This window comes from Aythya ferina (assembly GCF_964211825.1).
Source record: "Aythya ferina genome assembly, chromosome: 9".
NCBI lineage: Eukaryota > Metazoa > Chordata > Aves > Anseriformes > Anatidae > Aythya > Aythya ferina.
In genome coordinates, this window is record NC_140305.1 from 11,407,590 (window position 1) to 11,431,045 (window position 23,456).

Consider the following 23,456-nt stretch of genomic DNA (forward strand, 5'->3'; position numbering starts at 1 on the left):
CCAAGACCCACAGCAACTGCAGGCAGATGCAGTGCAGAGAGACGTGATGGAAGTCTCTAGGGGAGCACCTCTGCTGCTGGGACAGTAGTCCTACAGCTGCAGTGCAGGGAGAGCAGTGCAGAGACATGAGAGACGGCTGAACATAACCCAGACTGAGTCCAGATGAAGGACAACAGATTAGTCAGCTCTGCACCCAGGACAATATACTCTGCAGAGAGCCTCAGCGTGTTCCCTCAGGGAGCTGGTGTTGCTCCAGATGCAGTACCTCTCTGGGGCCATGAGGATGCACTGCTTCAAGGTCTTGATAGCTCAGGTCTCTCTGTGCCCTGCACCCGTTTTGTTGCACAACACCCTCTAATCCTCCTTCCAGCACTACTATCTCCAGTCCAGAGTAAGTGTCAAGGGTCTGCCTCATCGAGTCACGTCATGGGATTCTTACCAGCATCCTCCTCTGGCTCATCCGGAGCTTCTTCCTCTTCTCGTGGCACTGGATATTTGAGATGCCATACCAGACCCATGTTCTCTTTCTTGTAAAATTCTATCAGTTCCTCCAAGTTCTCAAAATACTTCACGGGAACACCCTCTGATGCCTGAAACAAAACACAGAGGCTGTCATGGCCTGGGATTTCCTACCACAGAAACACTGCTCCTCACAAGGGAAAAACAAAGTCAGAGAGAGAGCAAAACCCACACTCGCTGTCCAGAGAAAGCCAGCCCAGCTCTTTCTGCCTGTCAGACCACTGGCTCTGTGCAGAACACTTGCAGTGCAAACAGAAACAGGTACACACACATGTTCCAGCCACTGTCAGCAAAATGGCAGCCTCAAAGGTTCAGTGAAGCCAAATGGAAGGGCACTCTCGCTTGATTCAGTGTGCTTGGCATCAAAGCAGAAGAAATCGTTAAAAACAAAGAATTCTCCCAGATCAATTTTTTGCATTCCCTCTTCTGCTGAGCACATATCCTGGACTATCTTGTATTTTGTGGCATCCAGGAAGAATTTTTCTGCGCAATTGCAAGATAAACATGTCTAAATCTAGATGTTAGCATCCTATTCCTTCCAGGATTCAAAAGCTCAGAGCTACGTTCAAATGAAACAAACTGGCAAGGCACTGTCATGTGAAAAAAAAAGGTGCTCAGATGAAGATTTCGGAAGCTGAGGACACAGATAGCACTGTGAATGCATCAGGCAGGCATGACACTGAGCTTGCCAGCTGAATTTTAACTATGACTAAAGCTGTTTCTAGCACAGCCCCGGCCACCAATCTCAAGAAATAGATACTTGTAAATGGCAAATAGAGGGAATAAGTTTTTAGACATTTGCAGAGGCAAAGTTTTAGAGCAATTGTATCTATATATCCGAAGTTGCTGTGAACAGTAAATCTGTTGGGTTTACCAGGCAGGAACAGCAGCCATCCCTGCAGTCCTGCTACTTTGCTCCAACCAAGGGCCCTACCCAGGGCAGAGAAATGCTTTGTCACGGCTCTGCACAGACCTCCCCGCCTACCGACCCGAAAGAGCAGTGTATTATCTCCAAAACTGCATGTAAGGATGAGGCAAACCCTTAAGAGAAGCTCTGATCACCCCTCGTGGGGTGTGCTCTTTCTGGATGAGAGGTTTTCCCAGAGAAGCCCTCACAAGCAAGCCCCACCTGCACGTGCAGCAGAACATCAAGGACAGGGGCAGGACCACGTGTGGTAGCTGCTTCCAGAGCTACACCAGGAAGCGTTCACACCTGCGGACACAGCAGTAGCGGGCAACCAAAAGAAATACCAGATGATGCTCGTGGCAGGCTTGACTTGCACTATTTTACACGTATACAGCTAGATTTTGCACAGGAAACACGTTTATGGTTTAGCTGCTTAAGCCTGCGCTCTGAAATAACTCGCCTAGCAGCCATACTTGAGACATTCTGGCTCGAGACAGGCAGGACACATTCATTTCTTTTTGCTTGCAACAATTGGCTGTAAAAATTAACATACAAAAAGTTTTAACGCAAGTTTGAACAGGCTTATTTACCTGCCATGTGTTTGCCCAATCTCTTATTACCTGTGAGCCTTTTTTAAAGGCAAATTCATTAAAAACAAAAGATTAAACAGGAGAAACGCTGACATAAGCCTTCCGTGAGCAGAACAGGAAAATGTCTTCAGTGAGTCCTAGCAACAAGATTTCTTTTCAGCTTTTCCTCAAAGAGTAAAATCTCTGGCCAAAAATGAGGACAAAGCTTTCAACGCCGAACCACATTTGAAGCCTTCAGTACCCTCAGGCCCGTCTTTCTGTTTTAACTACACCCGCATGCCTCTAAAGGCACAGCAAGAAATTTTCCTAACAAACGCGTATGATGCTTGAGAGCTCTGCCTGCACAGCCTCCCATTCTGCCTCCCAGGTGTTCCGGCGTTTAGCAAGATTTATTCTTCTCGTATTTTTGAAAACAGCACATTCAGCATTGAGGCAGCACTTGGGCAAACAGTGGATTATGTTTTCATTTTGCCCTGAGCTACCCCAAAGGGCACGTGGAAAAAGGCATCAGGCCCGTAACAGTGTGCACTGAGACCCTAAAACACTTAGAGGGTAAACAGGGAGGGTCGGGGTTTGCCTTCTGGATCTTTGCAAGAGGAAGGATTTGCTGTCAGAGCTCTCCCCCACCTCTTGGATCACTGCAGCCTGCCCCCACTCCTTCTCTTTCCAAACTTGTCTTCACACTCCTACGTCACTTTCCAAAGGCCTGGCTGTTTGCCTGCTTCCCTGACCTCCCCTGAGGTGGGGGTGAGCCATCCCGCTCCTGAACAGCATCCCTCCCACCCCAATGCCCAAATGCTGCCGCATCCAGCCTTGTTTTGCCTCTCAGCTCCTGCAAGACAACAGCATGCCCTGCGCAGCTCTCTTCAGGACAAACGGAGCCTTGATGTAAGTGGGAGGAAAGGCTGAATTAGCACTTTTTGCTGCCAAGGAGAGTTCGGTCTCCGAAACCATCCTGGTCTCTGTGGCAACCAGAAGCAGCAGCATTTTGTAACAGGCCTCCTTCCTCTAAACTCATGGCCTTGCATTTAAGGAGTGGACCAAGGCCTGTGGTCCAGCTCAAATTCCACAGATAGGCAATAAACTCTGGCTCATGTGCAGGGACAGACATGCAGAGAGGCCTAGGTGTTACACACCTTATTTTTGGCAGCTTGGCTCAGGCACACAGGCTTGAGCCACCTGCATGAATCCAGTCATCTCCTCTCTCATGGATAACTGGGACTTGTGGCCACCCCAGCCTTCACTCACCCTGCTCCAAGCTGCACCCCTGCCATGTGGAGTAGCTGGGAATTGGATGCACCTGGATCCAGCTGCTCCTTCCCAAAGACAGCCAGTCTCCTCCAAGTGCCCTCCTTCCACAGCACATTCAGGGCAAAAAGGACACGTTCCCCACTGTGCACAGCAAGCATACAGGACAGCGCTCATGGAAGGACAGAATTCAGCAGGGAGCTGAACACGCATCCCCAGCAGCTGCACAGGGATGGTGAGAGCTGCAGTAAGGAGGCAGGGAAGTGGTGGGGGGCAGGAGCTGTGACCAGCTGTGGCCAAGCAGCAGGAAGGATGGGGTGGCTTCAGACTTGCTCAGCTCCCTCCCATGGTAAGGGAGCTCCAGTGTCTTCCCTGATTGCTATGCATTATGCGAATCTGAAAGCAAAGATCGCTGCATTATCCTAGCTCATTTTCTTTTGTGCCGTAATTGTTATTATTTGCAAGGGCCTCAATGGAGGAAGCATGTGGAAAGGGCTGTTTCCCTCTGGCACGAGCAGCGCCCAACAACCCTCTGTCCGTTTGCCTGTTCTGTGAAATGAGCTCCTCTTGATCCAAGGCAGCCCCCAAAACTCCTGCTCCCCCTGGGAGGGCAGGGCACGCAGCTTTGTGCTGTCTCCCTCTGCACAGAATCACAGCAACAACTATATATTGTTTGAAAGGGGAGAGAGAGAACTGTAAAAGCAAGACCACACTGCACTTGCCTCTCCTCATGGAGAAAGGATGAGAACGAACCCAGCATGACAAATGCTAGTTGTGGTATTTGGCACGTGGCTGCAAGATGTCCGGGTGCCAGTGCGCAAGGAGAGCAGCACATAGCTGGGACATGTGCTTTCTTCGCACCTGACTTTGCAGAAAAGGTTCACAGGTTAAGGAGGGAGAGCAGTGGTGGGAAGTAAAATACCAGCATTGTGCTGCTCAGCATCTTGTGGAGACCATCAGCAAAAAACAGACTGGTGGTGCACTCTGAACAAACAGCCTCCAGAAAACCACATTGGATGACAGGAGCAAGGCAAAACAGAGCCTTAACTTTATGCAGACTTGCTCTTGTGCTTGAGATAGCGAGCAGACGTGGAACAGGGCAATGCAAACAAAAATGAGCAGGATGGGGCAGTGCAGAGCAAGCAGGAGCCACCTGAGCAGAGCCCAACAACGAAATCCACTTTCCCGCACCCTCTACATTTAGTAAGTATTTTCTCGGGGTTATCACAGGACAGATCTTGTTTTAATTGTGAAGCGAATTGTTTCAAGTCATTAAAAACGTGGATGGCAAGTGTCATCTCCAGAGCAACACACCACATTCCCAGAAACGTGCTCACACAGCTCACAGGATGGGGGAGCAGCACAGAGGGCAGGCTCTGCTTCCATGGCACCGTGCTCTGCATCGATTCCTCCAGCATCACTGCAGGCACCTCAGCTTTGCACTGATATACACATACAGAAAGGAAACACTGAGCGAATATATGCAATACAGGGAACAATCTGTAAAACTGCAGAATTACACAAAGAAATCTGGATAACAGTGAATCAGGCTGTGCAACAATTTTACAGTGGGAAACTGCATCAGAAAAAGCCTATGTCTTTGTAAGATCTGTTAGGAGACTGTCGTATGAGACCCAGAAGAAGCTGTCTTTCTGTACTCAGTGCTGCAAGGACGTATCTGGACCACCGCATCCATCCTGGCACCATTTTTTAAGGAACAAATGAGAATACCAGAGAGTCTCCCAAGGAAAAATGACAAGGATGGCAGAACAGTTGGAAAATGTGATTTACAAGCAAAGCTTGAAATAAAAGTCTTGGTACAGTTCAGCAAAGGGGCAGCCTGGAGAGGTCACGACAGCCATCTCATAAGTTCTAAATTCTCACATAAAGATGATAATCAGCGGTGTGGTAAGTCCCCCAAGGACAGCAGATGTGGCTGGTTTGCTTTGCAACAGTGGAGATTGAGATCAGATCTCAAGGGAATTTGCCAAAGACAGTGCAGTCAGGCTACACAGCGAGTGTCCCTGTCTCTGGAGGTGTCATCCCCCACAGCTGGCTAGTGAGTACCCAGTCCTGCTCCAACCTGAAAAAAAAAGGGCAAACACTGGATGTGGAGACCTTACAAGGCCTCTTGCCACCCCTAATTCTGTACCTGTAGGAAGCCCCCTTCCAATCTGCCCGCTGCCTCTTTGTCCAGACCTCGCTGCATCCTTAAGAAGGCTGGCAGAACTGAATGTGAGCTTGCTGGTCACCATCACCCAGCTCTCTGAGCTGCATCCCAAACCAAACTCTCAGATCATCCCCATACCCTCTTTACTGCAGCCTGCTCAGCTAGAAACCTTTTCCCACAGGATGTCCTGGGATCTCCTGTCCTCCAGAAACTGCAATCAGCTCTGTGAGTCCTTCCACACATTTCTCTTGCACCTCTTTAACCTCGCTGTGTGATTATTTGAAACAAGTAGCTATAGCTTGTTCCTGCTCTCACACTGAATAGGTTTCTGGGTTCTCCATTTCAGAAAACATCTGTGGCTAAAGCCCTTAATCACTGTTCCTTGGCTAAATCTTGTGATCCCTTTCCAAATTCATCTATCTGAACTTTTTGACAGGTTTTAATATGGTTGATCATCTACTCTTCCTTTATACCTGGTGTAAAAAGGCCAGCAGGGCCCAGCCTAAGTCTGTTCTTCTTCATTACCTCCAAGCAGTGTTGCCTGGACGCCAAAACAGCTAGGCAAAATGATGCTCCTGGTGCCGGCGTGCTGAGGAGCAGCTCTGAACATACCTTTAAGAGAAGCTGCAGGTGGACTACAAAGACAAAGCAACAGCAGAATTAAACAAGGTAAAGCCCACGCTGTGGCAGGCGAGGAAGTGGTTAACATGGGGCTCATTACAGCAACGTATAAATAGATGGCACAGGAAGGCTGGGGCCCTCAGGAGGAAGAGGAAGCGTTTTCCTTTCCTGAGCCAAGGCGCAAGGAGGAACTAGGAAACTGGTCATCTGCTTGTATTGCTTAAGGGCAATCTTTTCTAACCAGGGTGCCTTAAGCCAGGTATTTAAATCCTTATATAGACATTTCAGTCAATGCGTTCTCAAAGTCAAAAAACTCCTGTAATACCCACCGATTTCAGTGGAAGCTGAAAATCAGGTCACATCTACTTTGGTGCTAAATGCTGGAAGGAACATTTCTTCCTTTTAGATTTGAAAAAAAAAAAAAAAGTCATAGCTTTCCTTCTTCGGGAAACAGTTGTCTTCAAGACTGTCTGCTAGCTAAGAAGTCTAGGTGGCATTTTTAAATTTCCTTTTGGCTCTCATGTAGGCAGGCATATATATTTCACTCAGAAGCTGAACTTAAGAGATAAGAAATTTCTGGTAAACGATTTCTAAAGCAGCCTGTTTGGGCTTCAGTTTTGTTTCGTTAGAAAGCATTTCTTATTCATAGATGAAATCTTGTGCTAAGCAATTTCAGGGGCATTTCACAGGAATGGGACCATGCACGGGAATCACAGCTGGGAGAAACAGCTACAGCTACTTCCCAAAATACAAGTCACCCCGAAACGTACCGTGTTGTGAATGCAACACCCACGGCAGGAAGAAAATGGGGCTGAGCACAGAGCACAAAGGGAGAGGAGCAAGCGAGTGGCTGAGGAAAAGGGGGATCCTGTGACAGGGAGAGTCAGTAAAGGAATGGACTTTAGTAAGTGGTGGGACAGCAGCGTTCAGACACTTGATAAAGCTCAGTAACAGGGGCCCAAGCACGGGAACTGAGCAGGACAGAAGAGGCAAGGGGAGAAAACCAGAGAGCCCAGGCAAAGGATGCCAGTGGGTGGTTGGAGCTGTGCCTCCTCAACTGCGAAAAATCGTATAAATTTTGGGGAGAACGGCGCTGCTTAAGTGTGGTTGTGAGATATGTAATCTGAGTTATGGTGGACAGAACCAAAGGTGAATAGTTCCTGTCTCCGCTGAGATGCTTTCTTGTCCCATTTTGCATGTTTGATCCTGATGCTCAGGTTTGCTTACTCTTGTCACTTTTGCTACAGTGGCCTTTTACACTGAGCAAAGAACATGGAAATTAGAAAAATCCTGGGAAAGATGGCTTCAGAAATTCTGAAAGAGGAGATTATCGATGAAAGAAAACAAGGAATTGCAAATTAATAAGAACTAAGTATGCATTACTTCTGTGTTTTGTTCCTGACTGAAAATCAGACATCACAAACAAACAAAACACTAAAAGGAAGAAAAAAAATAAAGAAAATTACTGCTTTGTCAATTCTTTAAACCCCTCTCTGTTCCTAAAATGAAACTGAAACACACCATCGTTACATACTGCCTCTACCACGAGCTTCATTTCTTTAAACATCATGCTGACTTAAGAGACGTTGTACATGAATTACTGTCACTGCATCAATTCCTTTCTCATAGTACATATTAAAAAATGGAATGCTAAACAATTTTCACTTCACAGTAGCATGCACAGAATATTTGTTAGAGTTCAGCACCTACTTCGTTGCTGGCTTGAAATACGTGCACAAAATAAGAGTCCTGTTAATGCTAGATGGAAACAAGTTAACCAGGTGCAAATAAGCATTCTTGCCTCTGTTGCTAACTGGGAAGGAGACAAATGAAGGAGACTCCAGCTGCAGTGAAAATCTAGTTTAAAACATGAACTCTTTCCTGATCCAATTTCAGTCAAAATGACCATCTTATTATTTCCTACCTTCAATTTCACAGGAAAGACTTGAGGAAGACAATGCATTCTGTTCATGCGGTTCTAAGAGTTTAACATGCTCTGCGTGGGGAATGTGAGCACAGTTTGAGTGAGCCTAAAAAGATTCTGTCCTAACTGCCAGTGCCGAACTCCTCTGGCCCTGTGAGAGTTTTCGTCTGTGTGATCCTGCTCAGGTGCATTCTGGCAGCCTGACAATTGGCCATGTTCACAGGTAGCAAATGCTCGCATGGCAGGACTGGGACATTTGCAAATTAAAATACTCTGTTGAAGAGAAGGAAAATTGAAAGGAGTTTTTAGTAGAGTACAGCTGACTGCCAAATTTTTATCTCATTTTTTTAGTAAAAATTCTACATCCTAAAGAAAAACACATCAGAAGTTCTGGAAGGTAAAGAACCCACAGAAGTTGTTCTAACTGGCATTCTTACACACAGAGTGAAGACATAGGTCACAAAATAAATGTACCCAGGTCCTATTTGAAGATCCCATTCCATTCTGCTCTGGCACTCCACAATTCACACAAAAAGCATGGCAATTGCCAAATATCTAACTAATATAGTTAGGTACAAGCTATTAAGAACTCCGAGCAGTTACAGAAAGCATCAACACCACGTACTCAAGGAGCTCGTTCGCACTAAATAGAACTTTCAAACTCCAGCCATCAGAAAAGGTTTCCCCAGCAGAGCATACTATGATCCAACTCATAGCAAGAGGAACCTCCTGAGCAACCAACCCGTTTATCATTTCTGTTATAACAATAAAGATTTAAATCTACAACAAGCAAACAACAGCATGGTTCCATGACAGAACACGAGGGACTGTTGTTAAATTTAGCTATAAGGTGCAAGTCAGATGAGTTGGTGATGAATGAGGCAGGACTGCAGAGCCACGGGGATCCAAAGCAATTTTTAGCACTTCTGTAGTGCGTGGGTAGAATTTAAGCAAAACTTTTGGAGTACACTACTTCTGTCAACTTTTTTTTCTTTTTTTTCTTTTTAATTTAAATTTTATCACAAGCCTTGTGCTTTTCGTTTTCCACTGAAAAGCTTCAGCACTTTGAGTCAAATGAAAATTTCCATTTTCAGTTCTTTGCAAAGTATTTAGGCCCTAGTGATTACCAAGACAAACCTGAAAACATAGGTCCTTGACTCAACAAAGCAACCAAAGGCAGCAAATGCAACAGTCTATTTCTGAAGGCAGTTTGTGGAGGTGACCATTCTGATTTTGGCAAAGCTAACATCTGATGGTAACTGAGCTGGGAAAACTATTGCTGGTCACTGATACTTGCTCCTCCTTGGAAACTGTCAAGTCCTCTTCAGCTTTTCCTGCATTATAAGGCAATAAATAACAATAAATAATACCCCCAGGCAATGGTGCTGGAAGTCCTACAAGAAAGGATTTTTCCCTGAGGCAGGTGAATGGGTGCCTACAGCAGCTGTGCCTGCACAGACCAGTCCCAAGCTGCATTTCAGTGGGCGGCCTCTCAGCTGTGCAGGCAGACAGGGAAGAATCCATAATCAGCTCTCTGCCTTCCCTGTCATCTTCTGTACTGAATGGACCGCAGTTTCAACTGACACCAAACACTAAAGGGGCCCAACTTAAACTTTCAGCGGAGAACCGAGACGGAAAACCCTGTCAGAAGTTATGAACTGAAGGCAGAAGTCAGACAGCAGGGCAAAGAACTGGGAACAACCAAAGGCTGCGATATGATTTCATTCTCTCAGAGGGACTACGAAATGACCGAATCTGAGCTATCTTTGCTAAAGCCTGTTTCATTTCCCCAAACCATTTTGCCATTTGCAATCAAGTCCTATGTTCCTTGCACTTATATTTCAACCTTAAAACTAAAGGATTCCCCAAAAACTTTAAATGGAATTTGCCTCAACAACCAAAATGTTGATTTTAAAGGTATTGGTTAAATAACTTCGTATTGGTAAAGGTAAAAGGTCAAGCAGATCAAGTTTACCTACAACAAGTGCAACTAGGACAATCCACTCAATCAAATGTTACCCAAAGGTGACTGGATATTTCTACTTTTCACAGGTTAGCCATCAGTAATAAGCAGCAGCACACGCGTAGGGTCTACTGGTCCAGTCACCTCAGGCTGCAGAACAGATCAAGTGATCAAGGTCTAACTGGACCCGAAATTTTACACGTGGCCTGCTGGGCGAGTTGCATCTCTGTATTGCAGGCACAGCCAGCAATGATGCATCTCATCAGCAAATAAATCGCTGAAGAAAAAGGGGCATCACCCTTCCAGTAAAAGTACAGAGGTGATTGTTTACAGACAGCGATATTTGCCGTAAGATTCATTGTAAGCAAAATTCAATAGCAATGTTTTCTAAGCCTTGTTCCTACCTTAAATGATCTATTTGTGAAGTACAAAAGCCTCATATATCATCAACAGTATATTAGCTTCTTTCTTGGAGAAAACATCTCAAGACTTGCCTGAAAATGAGTAGTTCTCCCTGTGACCTGTCATACCTCAAAGCACAGAAGCAATAAAACACTGCTGCATTACCACACAGTCAAAAGGGGAATGATTTGCTGTCTCCATGAATACTTCAAATTCAGTTATGAAACTTCATCAGAAATCTTTGAAAACATGAAACAAAAAAGATAAATGCTTTAAACTCTGACTATATGACTGATAATATGAAAGCTGAGATCCATCAAACTACTGAAAAATGAGAATATTTTCTTGTTGATAACATTGATTATGTAAGCTTTCAATTATTTTTCTACATCTGCCAGGTGAGTTTTAAAAATACAAGAAATCTTCATTTTGTTGATCCTGGAGATGTGGGAGGATGCCCCCAAGTTGCTCATCTTGATTAGGATTATAACATTTTGCATCTCAAGCACAGACTGTAATAATGTGAAAAAACTGTTTAAAAACAAAACAACAACAACTAAAAACAACACCTTCTAATAGTTCTCACTTAGCAGAGGTTACTAGCCTTTCCTTTAAAATGTGCCTACAAAAGCAGCTGATTTGGGATGGAAATATCTGCAGGGGTGGGCAGAACTTCCTACAGAGTATTTGATGCTGGAGAAAGTTCCTGTGCCGTTGGAGGCTGAAGCTCCTACTACCTCCTGGCCACTCGTTCCTATCCTCCAGCCAAAGTGTTTGCCCCATTTCTGTGCCAGGAGCACACTCAAGCACTCGTGTTTGTGCATTCACACGTTCATAGTGGGAAGTGAAATATCTAGCGGGGTAGAAAAGAGCTGTTGGGTGTGTGGTTGTGGGTGGTCAAAGCCCTTCAAAAAGTAATAAGGTGAAACAATTATTTTTCTAGAACAATCACTGTTGAACTGATCTGTCTTTAACAGATCTAATTTTTACCTTCTGAATCTTAAAAAATTTTGCAGCTCCTGGAAGTTACTTTTGTACCTTCAGCAAGGACTGCTGATTTTCAATTTTAATTTGTTTAAGCATGATGAAGGCTTTCAAGTAACAGATTATTTATATTACTTTCAAAATCTGTTAAGATTTTTTTTTAGGTATAGTTATAAAATTAGAACAATCTGCTTGTGTGTGCAGTTTGTGACATAACACATTTATTAGAGGGCAAGCTGTAACAAAAATTGATGATATTCTTTGGCATTAAATGGAGTTAAATTTTATCTTAGACCACATCCTGATAAAAGGAAAAGAGATTTAATTTCATGGCATGTGACAGCTTCCAAATACTTGATTTCACTTTTTGATATTTGCAAAAATTAAATAAATAAAAAATTATATATACACACAACTTTAACGTGATTTAAGCCACCTTCTCTGAACTTTTTTTTTTTTTTTTTTTTTTTGATATTTGCAGGAAACTGGAAACGTTCTGAAAAGGTTCAAACTAGACAAAAGCTGGATATGGTTTGTTTGTATGAAGAATTTTGTATACTGAGGGATTCAGTAGCGGGAATGTGCATGTTTCAGGAAATACCTAGTGTTCTCTTATTAAATCTGCTTCTTTCAGTTTTCTAAAACCTGTGAAATGCATTATGTTTATTCCTACCTCAGATTCAACAGCGGAAAGAACATTTTCCTTGTATAAACAGATCTGGATAGACTGCAGAAACAAAGTATGCAGATTCTGCTAAGCCCTGGCTGTAAATTAACTTCAGTCCTACATTTAAAGAGGGTAAAGAGTTTTACAAGTTGATTTAAAACCAACATTATACTGGAATATATTCAAATTGGAATATGTACCATTTTCAGCAATAAAATGAAGCTTAATATAAATTATGTATTTGAGCATGCCAGAAATGTGTTTCCCTAACTACGTTTCAAGATATTGTTCCTAATTACCATCTAGTTGTCCTCTTGTCCCCTGTTTCCATGCAAGAAAAGTGATCACCCCAATTATAGCTCAGCCCTTCACAGTCAATGGAGTACCACAAACATGGTAAGTTTTCTGAGTAAACAGTGATTTTGCCCAAGTAATAAATAATTCAGCAAAATCAATTCTATTCTCAGCATTATTTTTCCTGAAATTTACAGTTAGGAAAAGCATAACTTCCCAGCATTCCCCACTCCCTTTGGCGACCTCCTCTCTGCTCCCTACTGAAATACTACATCCAAGCTCCCAGTACCCCTCCATCCTTGGGGTAACACTGCTTTTCCCTGCCTTGTAGCAGTGCAGGTGCTGTTGCTCCCATCCAGCCCCCAGGAGCACTGTCACACAGCCTGGCAGCACACCAGCCCAAATACGCACACCCCTGCCCACCAGGTCCTCCTGCTTGCAGGGAGTGGCTGTCCACCCGCTGTGTCCCACCCCACCTGCAGAGCTGCACGTCCCTCGGGGGACACTTGGTCTCCTTCTGCCTTTCAATGCAGAGTGAGGCCAACGGCATCCAATGCCTTCAAGCTGCAAGTGACCCATGGATGTCTTACAGCCTGAAAGTGTTTTTGGGGGCAGACCTGTGCCTGCCCCATCCTCAAAGGAGCCAGAAGGTTTTGACATCAATTTGAGTAAGTACAAAGCAAGGCCTCGTTCCTGTACAGCTGGCTGGCAGAAGCTCTAAGAGGTTGCACTGTTGTGAAGGGGTTAGCATCACCCAGAGGATTATGCTTTGCATTATCTCCCACTGAAAGCATCTCAAGTGCAGTTTCCAAGTAGACAGGTTTTGATCAGATATAGATAGATGATCAAACTCCAAAGCAAACCACAAAATCTTTACCACAAAAAAACCTTTCTTGGCCTCAGGTGCCGAAGTGGTGCAGCAATTTATAGTACAGTATCAAAGAGAAGAGACAAAAATGCCCCCAAGGTTGCCCCTCCTTGCAAGGAGCTGACAAGGGACTTGGTGCTGCATGTGCTGCACAGCCAGAAACTGCCTCTGATGCTGGTGACAGCAGCAGTGACACCAGGAACTGACCTAAACTCACGCTCTTATCAGATTGTGCTCGCAGGATGGGCAGCCGTATGTACGTCTGCACTCGGGGAGCAGGTTAGCGCGCCGGATGAAGCTTTTACACTGAGCTCCACCCTGCAGGACTCGCAAACAGAAAGCACAGCAAATTGCCCCAGAGGCTGGGACAATCCTGCTGACCCGCCAACAAACTGTCAGCCCTCTCACTGTATGTCCTGCCTGTCTCGGGACAGAAGGTTTTGGTCTTTCTGGCATATTTAGCCACACAAACAGTGCACAAACCTAGACATTTCCCCAGAAATGTGTTTCTAGAGGTGGGCTGGAGAGGGAGGGTTTCAGCAGGAAACCCTATACAGAGCATTTACCAGCTCTCCTACCTTCTGGGAGCCCATGCTGCAAGTACACTGGTAACCTACAGCTTCAGTGTCAGTTGATACAGTGAGTCACAGCTGCTGGCCTGCTTTCTAACTGCTCACATAGCACCATTTGTTTCCTGTTGCACGCAGCCTCCTATCAGGCTAGAAAAAATTACCAGAAAAAAAAAAAAAAAGGTAGCTAGATGATCACTCGGTGTAAAACAGTACTGTTAGGGCATCTATAATTTTCCCTGAAGTCAGCAAAATCCACAAGCAAATAGGGTCAGTATTTGTTGCAAAGGGAGGGTCTAAGTGTAAATATAAGTAATTTATAAAAAAAAACCCTTTGCGGCAATGGTGAATTTCAGCACAAATGCTGCAGCGCTCATGCTCACAGGAATGGTGTTCTGCCACTAGAGCTGCACAACAAATGTCTCCATGTTTACCCACAGAGCAGAGTGCAGACAGATGCAGGCAGACCACTGCTTTCTGCCAGGGAGCTGGGAAGCTACAGCAGTCAGGAAAGTGAAGTGGAAAGAAGGATACAGACGGGAACCTTAAAAACAACGAATGCTTTCCATACTGTAATATAATAGGCTCTTATGCAGCATGAGAAGGCAACAGCTTTCCATGTTTCCTTCTCACAACAAAGTATTCCATGGAAATTGCCAAACCCTGGAGCTGATCAAAAAGTTTTGCTCAAAGCAAAATAAATAAATAAATTAAAAATAAAAATAAAAATAAAAATAAAAATAAAAAAAAGGGGGGAGAGGGACTGGAGCATGTACTATGCAAGGAATGGTCTTCACTCAGCCTCACTTTCCCCCCACCCCTTAATTAAAAAACATACCAAACAAACAAACAAACAAACAAAAAAACAGAAGTGAAAAGTTCGAAATTGCCTTTCTAGACTCTTTCAAAAAGATGGACCAATTTTCAGTCTGAAATATTTTTCTTCAACAACTGGCAACTTGTGAAAAGCCACAAAACAAAAATGAAACATTTCACCCGAATGCCTTTACATTTTCCAGTTTGCCTGAAAATGTGACATGGTTCCCACTCCTGCTCGAGGCAAGCTCTGTTTCTGCCCTCTCCCCATGCTGCAGGCAGCCACAAGGCACAAAAACAAGGCCGGAGCCTTGGTCTTCGGCAGCCCACAACGCGTGAGGCAGGTACTCGTGAGGACAGCACTGAGCTCAGGAGCATGAATGGGTCACATAAGAAAAAAAAAACACATTGGCGCGAAGAAGAAGGGAGGAGCCCCCCTGCAGAAGGCAGCAGTGGTGGTTAGGAGAGGTCCATGCCCTGAGGTGTGGATGAGCGTGCCTGGCTCGAGCTCTGGACTGCAAAGTGGAAATGCTACGTGGCTGAGCTAAAGCTTGGGTTGTGCCCATGAGGCAGCACTGCGGACACCAGGCTTTCCTAGATCTCAGAGGTCAGGCTGTGCCGCATGGCACACCAAGATACAGCACACAACTCTAAAATCTGCCCAAGGCACAGAGTTACCAAAGCCTGCTCAGCAGATGCCCCAGTTTCTTAAGGGGACTCCACCTTTAGCAAGGACCTCAAGCTGTTCCCTTAACTACTGTGTTGGCTCTTCCCCTAACCACGGCATCTTTGGTACCAGCCTATTTTTGTAACGTTGCCATCTGTCTGTCAGGGTGTATTCCCTGCTGCCTTCACACAGTGTTACGAGCTAAGTGCTCGATCCTGCAAACTTGACCTCTGATACGCTGCGAGCATAAACCCAGATGCAATCTAGCTGCCACTGAGAAATGACTGATTGCGCAGCAGCTCGATTGCTGAGCAGCCATCAGATAACGCTAGCTGTGTGCTCCTCCTCGAGATGAACCAGAAATCTAGAGGGACCAAAATCCACAGGTTTTTAGCAATGCTCCCACACTACCCTGCACCAATCCGCGCTCACTGACCAGCCAACTCCGGCGTCTTCTCCCTTCTCACCACCTCTTTCAAGATGATTTTTATAAGGATCTTTCAAATTTATCCCAGTCTAGCTCTCTCCTCACTCAGGAGGCAGGTTTTACTTTTGACAATAACCTTTTAAAATTACAGTACAGAAAGGCAATACAAGGTAAAGCATTAGGCAAAGGCAGCAACTTTTCAACAGCAGCTTTTGACTTCAGTGCCCTTTCACACTGAACAATCATCTGTAATGGGAATCTCCTCCCTTATTTCATCTTGCCAAGGGCCTGGCAGTCTAAGGGGGTTCTCCAGACTCTTTAGCCAAGAGAGAGAAAAAGGACTTGCCAAGAACTTGCCCACCCAAGTCAGAAACCTGTATCTTCCTCACTGACCACAGAGGTACAAACTCGGCTTTAACTACATGTGACAGCACAACTAAAAGGAGGGGAGACAAACATTCATAGATCACAGACATCTTCTGATCCTGGGAAAGTTAGCAAGAGACTGCTAATTAAGATTATTTTGGTAGTCCTATCCTCCTTAACAGATTGGGACTCAGTTCCCTGTTTGTAAAATGGGAACAATAGCACTTCCCCTGGTTGAGATGCTAAACTCACAAGGAATTCAGATTGTGCAGCGATAAGGGCTGCAGTGACACCTCAGCTAGATGCACAAATGTGACACTTTAAGTGACGGTACAAAAAAAATTTACCTGCTGTGAATCTGGATGGCAAGAACTGCCCACAGATTCCTGACTTAGAAAGACACAGCTATGCATTTAGTTTGATCTTGTTATTTCCAATGTCTCCTTTGCTCTTCCAACACTCTTTGTATAATTGCAAATATACTCGTCCAGTTTCCAAACTTTCAACAACTCTGCATTAAATGCACCTCCACATTTGAGCAAGGGAAACACACCTGTTTTACAGAGAAGACAGCTGTGGTTTGCCAAAGACAGGCAGGTAGCAGCTAAGATAACTCAGGGGCAGCTGATTTCCAGCCTCATGCCTCTCCTTCTGGATCTGCATTACTCTACATCTTTTGCTCTCTTCCTATCTCAGCTTTTCAGTTCTTAGCGTTTTACTACAGTGAGAGACTGCAGGCTAACAGACATATTTCGATGACTAATTGTTCTCAGGCTAAGGACAAAGATCTCTACTCACTGTAAGAGATCCTGTGTTTCAAGGGTTTTTTGTTACTCTTCCCCCCTTCTTTAGCTATGCTTTCACTGGCAGGATGCAAGTTTGATTCATTCAAGCCATAGATCCATTCAAGCCGTAGATCCATTCGTCTACATTTTGAAGTCTCAGGTAAAGGCAGGAGAAAATTCAACAGTCATAGAAAAAAAGAATGGAAAGAGGAAGGAAAAAAAGCCTATGACTGTAATTACTACAATCTGGTATGTCTGGGGGGGATTCCAGTTTGGTTTGGTTTGATTTCCAGCAGGAAAGAGGGGTTCCAGACCTGACCATGCTGACTGCTGTACAGCTACAGCAGATGCAGAATGCCAATGGCAGATCATGTAGCATGCCACAAAACACCGGAGGAACGTATGCAAATATTTTTTTTTCTTCAGTTTGAATGCAAAAAAGTGCACCTGTAATGCAAAAAAAACAATGCACCTCCCCTTCTGCCACCTGTACTAAAAAGTCAATTTAACCATGCAAACAATAACACTGTCATTCCACCAGTGCCAGACCAGGCTCTTAGTAAAAAAAGAGAAATGAAATCTATCCACCACCACCACTCAAAAAATGTGAAGTAACTTGCAGCTTTAAAGCTGAAAAACTCCATAGAGTGGCAGAGGGAGAGCTGTCATGTCACAAAAGCTGCAAGTGGAGCTGTGATATTACATATCTTCTGAACCTGCTGTCATCATGAGAAATGTCTGACAGACAACAGGGCAGATCTGGGCAGGAAGACGACTCTGTTAGCTTCAGGAAGGAGCACTGTGCAAGCAAAAAAGGTCACATTGCACAATTCAGGCTAACCTCAGGACTTAGTACTGCATCTTTCCTATGTCTCTCTCTCTCTTTTTTTTTTTTTTAACCCCAGAAATGAGAAGCATCTACTGATTACTGTGTTAATTTAACACCTGGTCTAATTCCACAGGATTAGTAGATTCCTTCCTTTTTAATTGATTTTTTTTTCAAAACGTTAAACTCCTATTTAGCAACTTGTACATCCTTGCCCAGTAGAACCATTCTTTTCAAAATGGTTCTTTGATACACATGAAGTAGTTTTTGTTTTATCCAAAACTCAACAGACAAGCAACCAAAAATGTCTGGCCCAGCTGGAGCAATGCACCAAGAAAAGCAGCCAACAACACAAGATTGTTTTGCTCCAAGCCTCAATTACAACTCTCACTGTCTCTCTGTATCTCTTGCAAGAAGCAGCCAGCCCCCTTCTTCTGCCTCTCCCACAGAACTGGAATAGTGCAACACAAAATGAGAGGTGTTGTGTCTTGAGAACTTGAGTTAACAACACACTTTATATAGACTACTCTTGATATTCAACCTACAGCTCCTGGCAACCCATGTGCAAAGGTATGCCACCACATATCCTCTGCATCCCCCACAGCAGACACAAGAAATTCCTCACAATCAGACCACAAATCCCAAAAGAACTTTATACATCAGTTTGGGTGGACATCTAGCAGATTGTATTTCCTTAAGAAATCTAGTGGATTTCAAAAGGTTTCATTCAGAAACATCCAATGAAGACCTAATATCGCTGTCTGGATCCAGTGGTAGTCCTATAACCTCAACCCAGAAATGATGAGGACATAACAAATTGCAAATACTAGCCTACAAAGAGCTGTGGGGTGATGAGGAGGTGTATGTGGTGGGGAAAGCCTGAGCTGCCTGACATCAGTTTGCTTTACCTGACTTTACACAGGTAAAGCAGAGGAAAGGTACTTTACTTTTAGTTTTCACCGGCAGCAGAACGAAATCCCACCTTCTGCTTGTTCATAACCTTTGATTCAGTGTTACAAGCGGCCATCGCTACAGCAGAAATACCAGTTTCCCATGGCTGCAGTGCTTTGATTTGTGGACAAAAGGAATAGGTGCACATAAAAACGAGTCCTTTGTCATGGCAGAAAGGATTACAGAGCCAGTACAAAGTGCTCTAATGAAGGGAAACGTGACTTGGTGGTAATTCACAGAAGTACCTGCCAAATCTGCACCATACCTTAAGCTGGTGGGTCCTGGGAGCAGCCTGTAGCCCAGCACGCTCTGGCAAGCTAACCGAACTCAGGTTTCCAACCCTCTTGTAACACCTATGTCCTTCTATAAAAGGCTACAGGCCAGGCTGCGTGTTCCACACCACTCACACAATGCTCCAGTAAGACAGCTGGGGAACAAGGGGCCAGGGCTTGCCCAGGGTGCTGAGCCCCATGCAGAGCACGTAAGGGTACGCCTGGAGGCACTGCAGAACACGGAGCACAGCCCACATTTCTCCACCTTGTCCCAGCTGCTCTGCCCCAGAACTGCCTGCTCAGGGCGCTCCCAAGGGCATGCAGGAAGATGGGTTCCGCAGCTACTTCTGCAGACAACCTCCAGCCTTCCTTTCTTCCTCTCCCTCAGGTGAAAAGCCAATATATGATCATTTCTGTGCTTATTTCCAAACGACAAAGCAGCTGCCACCCATTCAGTTAGGGTTCCACAAGTTCGTTTCCTCACCACGGTGCCAGTGCAAAGCACAAGGACTTCATTAGTAGGGTCTGGCTGCCCCCTGGACTCTGCCCCGGTGCTGCTGTGGGACTTGGGCAGCTGTGCCACTCTCTGGGCCTCAGGTCTCTCCCAGGCTCTTCCTGCCTGAGGTGTTTCACTTGTGAGCTACCTGGCACAGTACGGCTCTGATCTCAACAGCTGCTCTAGGTACTATAAATAATGACAAACACCGTATCACCTTCCAGGCACCTGTCTCAGCACAACAACACATCACCACATCAGCACAACATGCCAAAGCACATTAGTTAGGACAACCAGGCTGAAATAAACCAGATGATGGAAAAAAAAAGTACTACTACAAGCAGCCCACAGCATACAGCACGGAGTCGTAGCAGTGTGCCAGGTCCTGCATTCCAGCGGAGCACTGGCCCCAAGCAAGCAGGCTGCAGAGCCCATGCACGGTCCTCTGCACAGCGTTGCCTGGTGGCCTGGGAGGATGGATGAGCTTCTGTGTCATGCCATGCTGACACGTACAGACCCAGGTGCAATCTGGCATAGCGTCCTGCTGCTGGCTCCTCCTCAGAAAATGGAAGTGCTGCAGCAAGGTAGGCAGAGATGTCTGAACAGCTCTGGGAAAAGCAGCTGAGGCTGGCAAGGCCAGCTGGGACACCGTGGTGGACTGGACCTGGGCACAAAGGCCCCTGGACACAGCACCGAGAGCCTGGAATCGACTTTGGTGTCAGTACAGCTGTGTTTGAGCAGAGCTGCATCTGAAACGCAGCGAGCAATACTAAGTGCATCTTTGCGGGACCAAATGGTTCACAGTGTGGCTTACCTGGACTATTAGCTTATTCTCTTTATCGGGCAGAATTCGGTAGGTATACACACAATTCCGAAACCTGGAACAGATCAGAGGAGATGCTGTTAGACTGTGTGCAGAAGGGAATGAATTACACTGTGGCACCCCTCCTCATGAGAGAAGATATTGGGAGATCACGATAAAGATAGAGGCCTTCATGCACAGGAGTTTTAAACATTTCTTTCCATTTCTCTGGAGGCTCCAAAGTAACACAAACCTGAAGTGTTCCCGGTCACTGAGACACGTTTGCAGATGTCAGTGCAGAAAGTGATATCAGTGATATCAGAATCAGCCTCAGAATGAGTTATTCAACTCTTCTTCTGGCCGGAAAGAAAGAAAACACCAAATGGCTCTGGCTGTCAGTAGAGTGGGCGTCTCAGGAAGGAGTGAAAAAGCAGAAATTCAAAAGACACTGGGCCAAAATCAGCCCAGTATGAGACTGATTTTGAACTTACAAATGAGTAAATGACTTACAAATGAGTAAATTGAAGGGCTAGTATGTGCTCTGACTTGTATTGGGAAAAAAAATAAATTAAAAAAAAACACATAAATATAATAGGTTTCAGCTAACTCACAATAAGACAGCTGATTACTAGGCACATTGTCATGCACAAAGCCTAAGTGACAGGTCTAAATGAAAACCCACCTCACTACTGTGGTACAGATGCACACTATAGGTGTGCATCAATATAGGTGTGCACAATATAGGTGTGCATCACACTACAGATGCACTATAGGTGTGCATCTGTTGATCAGCCGTAAGTAACATTTTGTCCCAGTTCAATTCAATTAGATTTTTATTGAAGAAAGGATGGAAAAGGTTTTTGCCCAGTGGAGGGCCACATTAATGTGCAAGAGCTCAAGGGCAAGGAAGGAAAGCCTCAGCAGCACTGTAATGTGGTAAGCATGACCTTCCTCAGCAGCTGCTGAGTTCTGTGGAGCTTGCCCAAGTAAAGTTGGCTGAAAAGTATATTTTTACTTTTTCCCCAGTGAACAACAGATTGATCCAATCTTTCAAGTCACCTGTAAAGCATTCTGTAAAAACATACACTATGGCTTTAAGCCAATGAACGATGCTGGTTTCAACCCCTTCCTCTCAAAGGAAAAACTGGAATCCATTCTCAGAGCCTCCTTGCCTGTAACAGAACCACTGCATTACCCTCAGGATCATCATGAAACGTGGGCTGAGGTCAGCCCTCCAGATGGGGAGATCACTAAAACATCCTCATCTCTCTTACAATTACATTGTGAGCCTATTCATCACATGCCTTTCAGAATCACTCCATGCAAGAGAGAGAGAGACTGCCAGGATTTTAGGTAGCCTTATACAGGGAGTCACAAAGAGCAATTGGAAATGAAAGAAAATTACTCATAAATCATAGAAGAATTTTTCCAGGGTGTTTAGAGGATTTTGTCATGCATCTGTATGAACCTGTCTCTTTCTGATGGCATTAATGCCAAGGATACAGAAGAATTACAACTGATCGCAGAGCTCAGTACCGCTTCAGTAAGTGATGTGAGACCATTTCATAGGCATCTATTCATTCACACGGTGGAAGAGTTGCTACTACCAGAAAGTTGGAGTCACAGACATGATCCTGAACTAGTTTGGACCACTAGAACTCTCTAATTTCACTGAGCCCATGGCAATCAATGCTAGATGAGGATATGCCCCCAGGAAGGGTATGGGTTTTGTTTTTATCTGTCAATGCAGTTCTCTTACACCATTTCCTCCTCTGATATGCAAACAGGGCTAAGCAGAACTGCTCATGCAGCTGATGAGAGAAAATTTGTGTGTGTGTGGAGATTATGAAACTGATAAACAACCAGCTCAATGGCTCTTGCGTCACAAGAGGACCCTCCATGAATGTACCCCATCACATGGGCCTTATAAGGCAGCTGTCATAATACTTGTAAAGAGATTTAAGCTGAGGAAAGGTAAAATTGGTGTAGAAGCCAGCAAAGAGCTGTTGCGTGAAATAGGAACAGGGAGGAGTGCTTCCTCGGATCAAAAGTAGGGGTCCTCTTTTGCAATCCCCTAGGTGCATATGGCTAGAGAAGACTGCGACTCTTACTTTGTTTCTACCCTTAGGCTTTCTCTCCTCAGCATCCTGACTGTCAGGTTATGTGGTCCACTTACTGTCACGTTCCAGGTCCTCCCTAAAAACTGTGTATGACTTCAGAACTGCCCAACCACTGCTGAGCCTGGCTACGTGGGGGGTAAATACAATAGCTGCCTGAGATTAAACATGCCTCCAAGCACTTTCACATGTCCCCGTTCTCTCTGCCAGCTGGAGGAAGAAAGGGGACAAGGCTTGTGTTTTCTTTCCTCTCCTGCTGTACATACGCTTAAGCATGGGTGACGATGTGCATATTGGGGAGGTCTGGAAATCCTAATCACAAACAGGTCTGCCATGCTGGGCCTTACCTCAGTGCACCTCGAGAGAGGTCGTTCCTCCAGGAGGCTGGAAACAGCCCCTCACAGGAACAGTCCTCTGAGAGGGACCCCAAAATCAGAGCTAGGCTTTGAGGGTCGTCTCCAGAAGCACTGTTATTCCTGCAGCCACTCGCAAAAGAGCCTCCAGCAGAAGGTCCCCTGGAGGAATGGTCCTGATTCACCGTGTTGTGAGCGCAAAGAGGCTCTTTTTGATTTCGGGATCCAGGCATTCCCCTCCCTCCAGGTGAGTTAGCCCATTTCTTGTGAGCAAACTGTGAAATCAAACAATCCAGGCTCAGAGAAAGGAGGAGGAAAATGACTTTGCTTCTTGCCTTTTATGGGGCAATGTGGCCAGCAGAGACAGCAGAGGACAGCGGTGCTGGGGGAGGAGTGTTCCCTCAGTAAGCTGACTGCTTCAGCTCTTGGCCCAGCTCAGCGCTGCTGCTCCAAGTTTTAGAAAGGGAGGGGAGGCACTCTTAAAATGCCCTGCAAACACACCTCCCTTACTTGTCTGTATTTATAGAATCCTTATTTCTAAAGCAGCTGTTCAAGAAAATCACTATCTTGATCTATATTATAATAATAATCATCACTTTTGCTGGATTTTGACTGATCTGCCCAATAAATATTAAAGCGTTGCAGAATATGACACTTCTTTTTCAGAGCAAATTTCTTTTTTTTGTTTTGTTTTGTTTTGTTTTCCCTATCTATACACAGTTGACGCTTTCTCGCTTTCAACATAATTTTCTTTTTTTTTTTTTTTTTTGTGAAAACCTTTTGCAGTCAGGATTTCAATTCCCCTCTCTCGTGCTCTCATTTTTTGTCTCCAGCCTCTCAATTTTTTAAACA

General features: G+C 45.0%; 1 protein-coding gene across 3 annotated transcripts in view; it reads right to left on the minus strand.

Moving 5' to 3' along the window:
• Positions 1–23,456, minus strand: part of INPP5D (inositol polyphosphate-5-phosphatase D) — a 52,895-nt gene that overhangs the window by 27,013 nt on the left and 2,426 nt on the right. For all 3 annotated transcript variants that reach the window (XM_084528691.1, XM_084528690.1, XM_084528689.1), the window contains exons 2-3: positions 20,147–20,210; positions 440–590 (exon numbers count right to left, since the gene is read on the minus strand). In XM_084528691.1, coding sequence (XP_084384817.1) covers positions 440–590; positions 20,147–20,210 — 215 coding nt within the window. The remainder of the gene's footprint in view (positions 1–439; positions 591–20,146; positions 20,211–23,456) is intronic.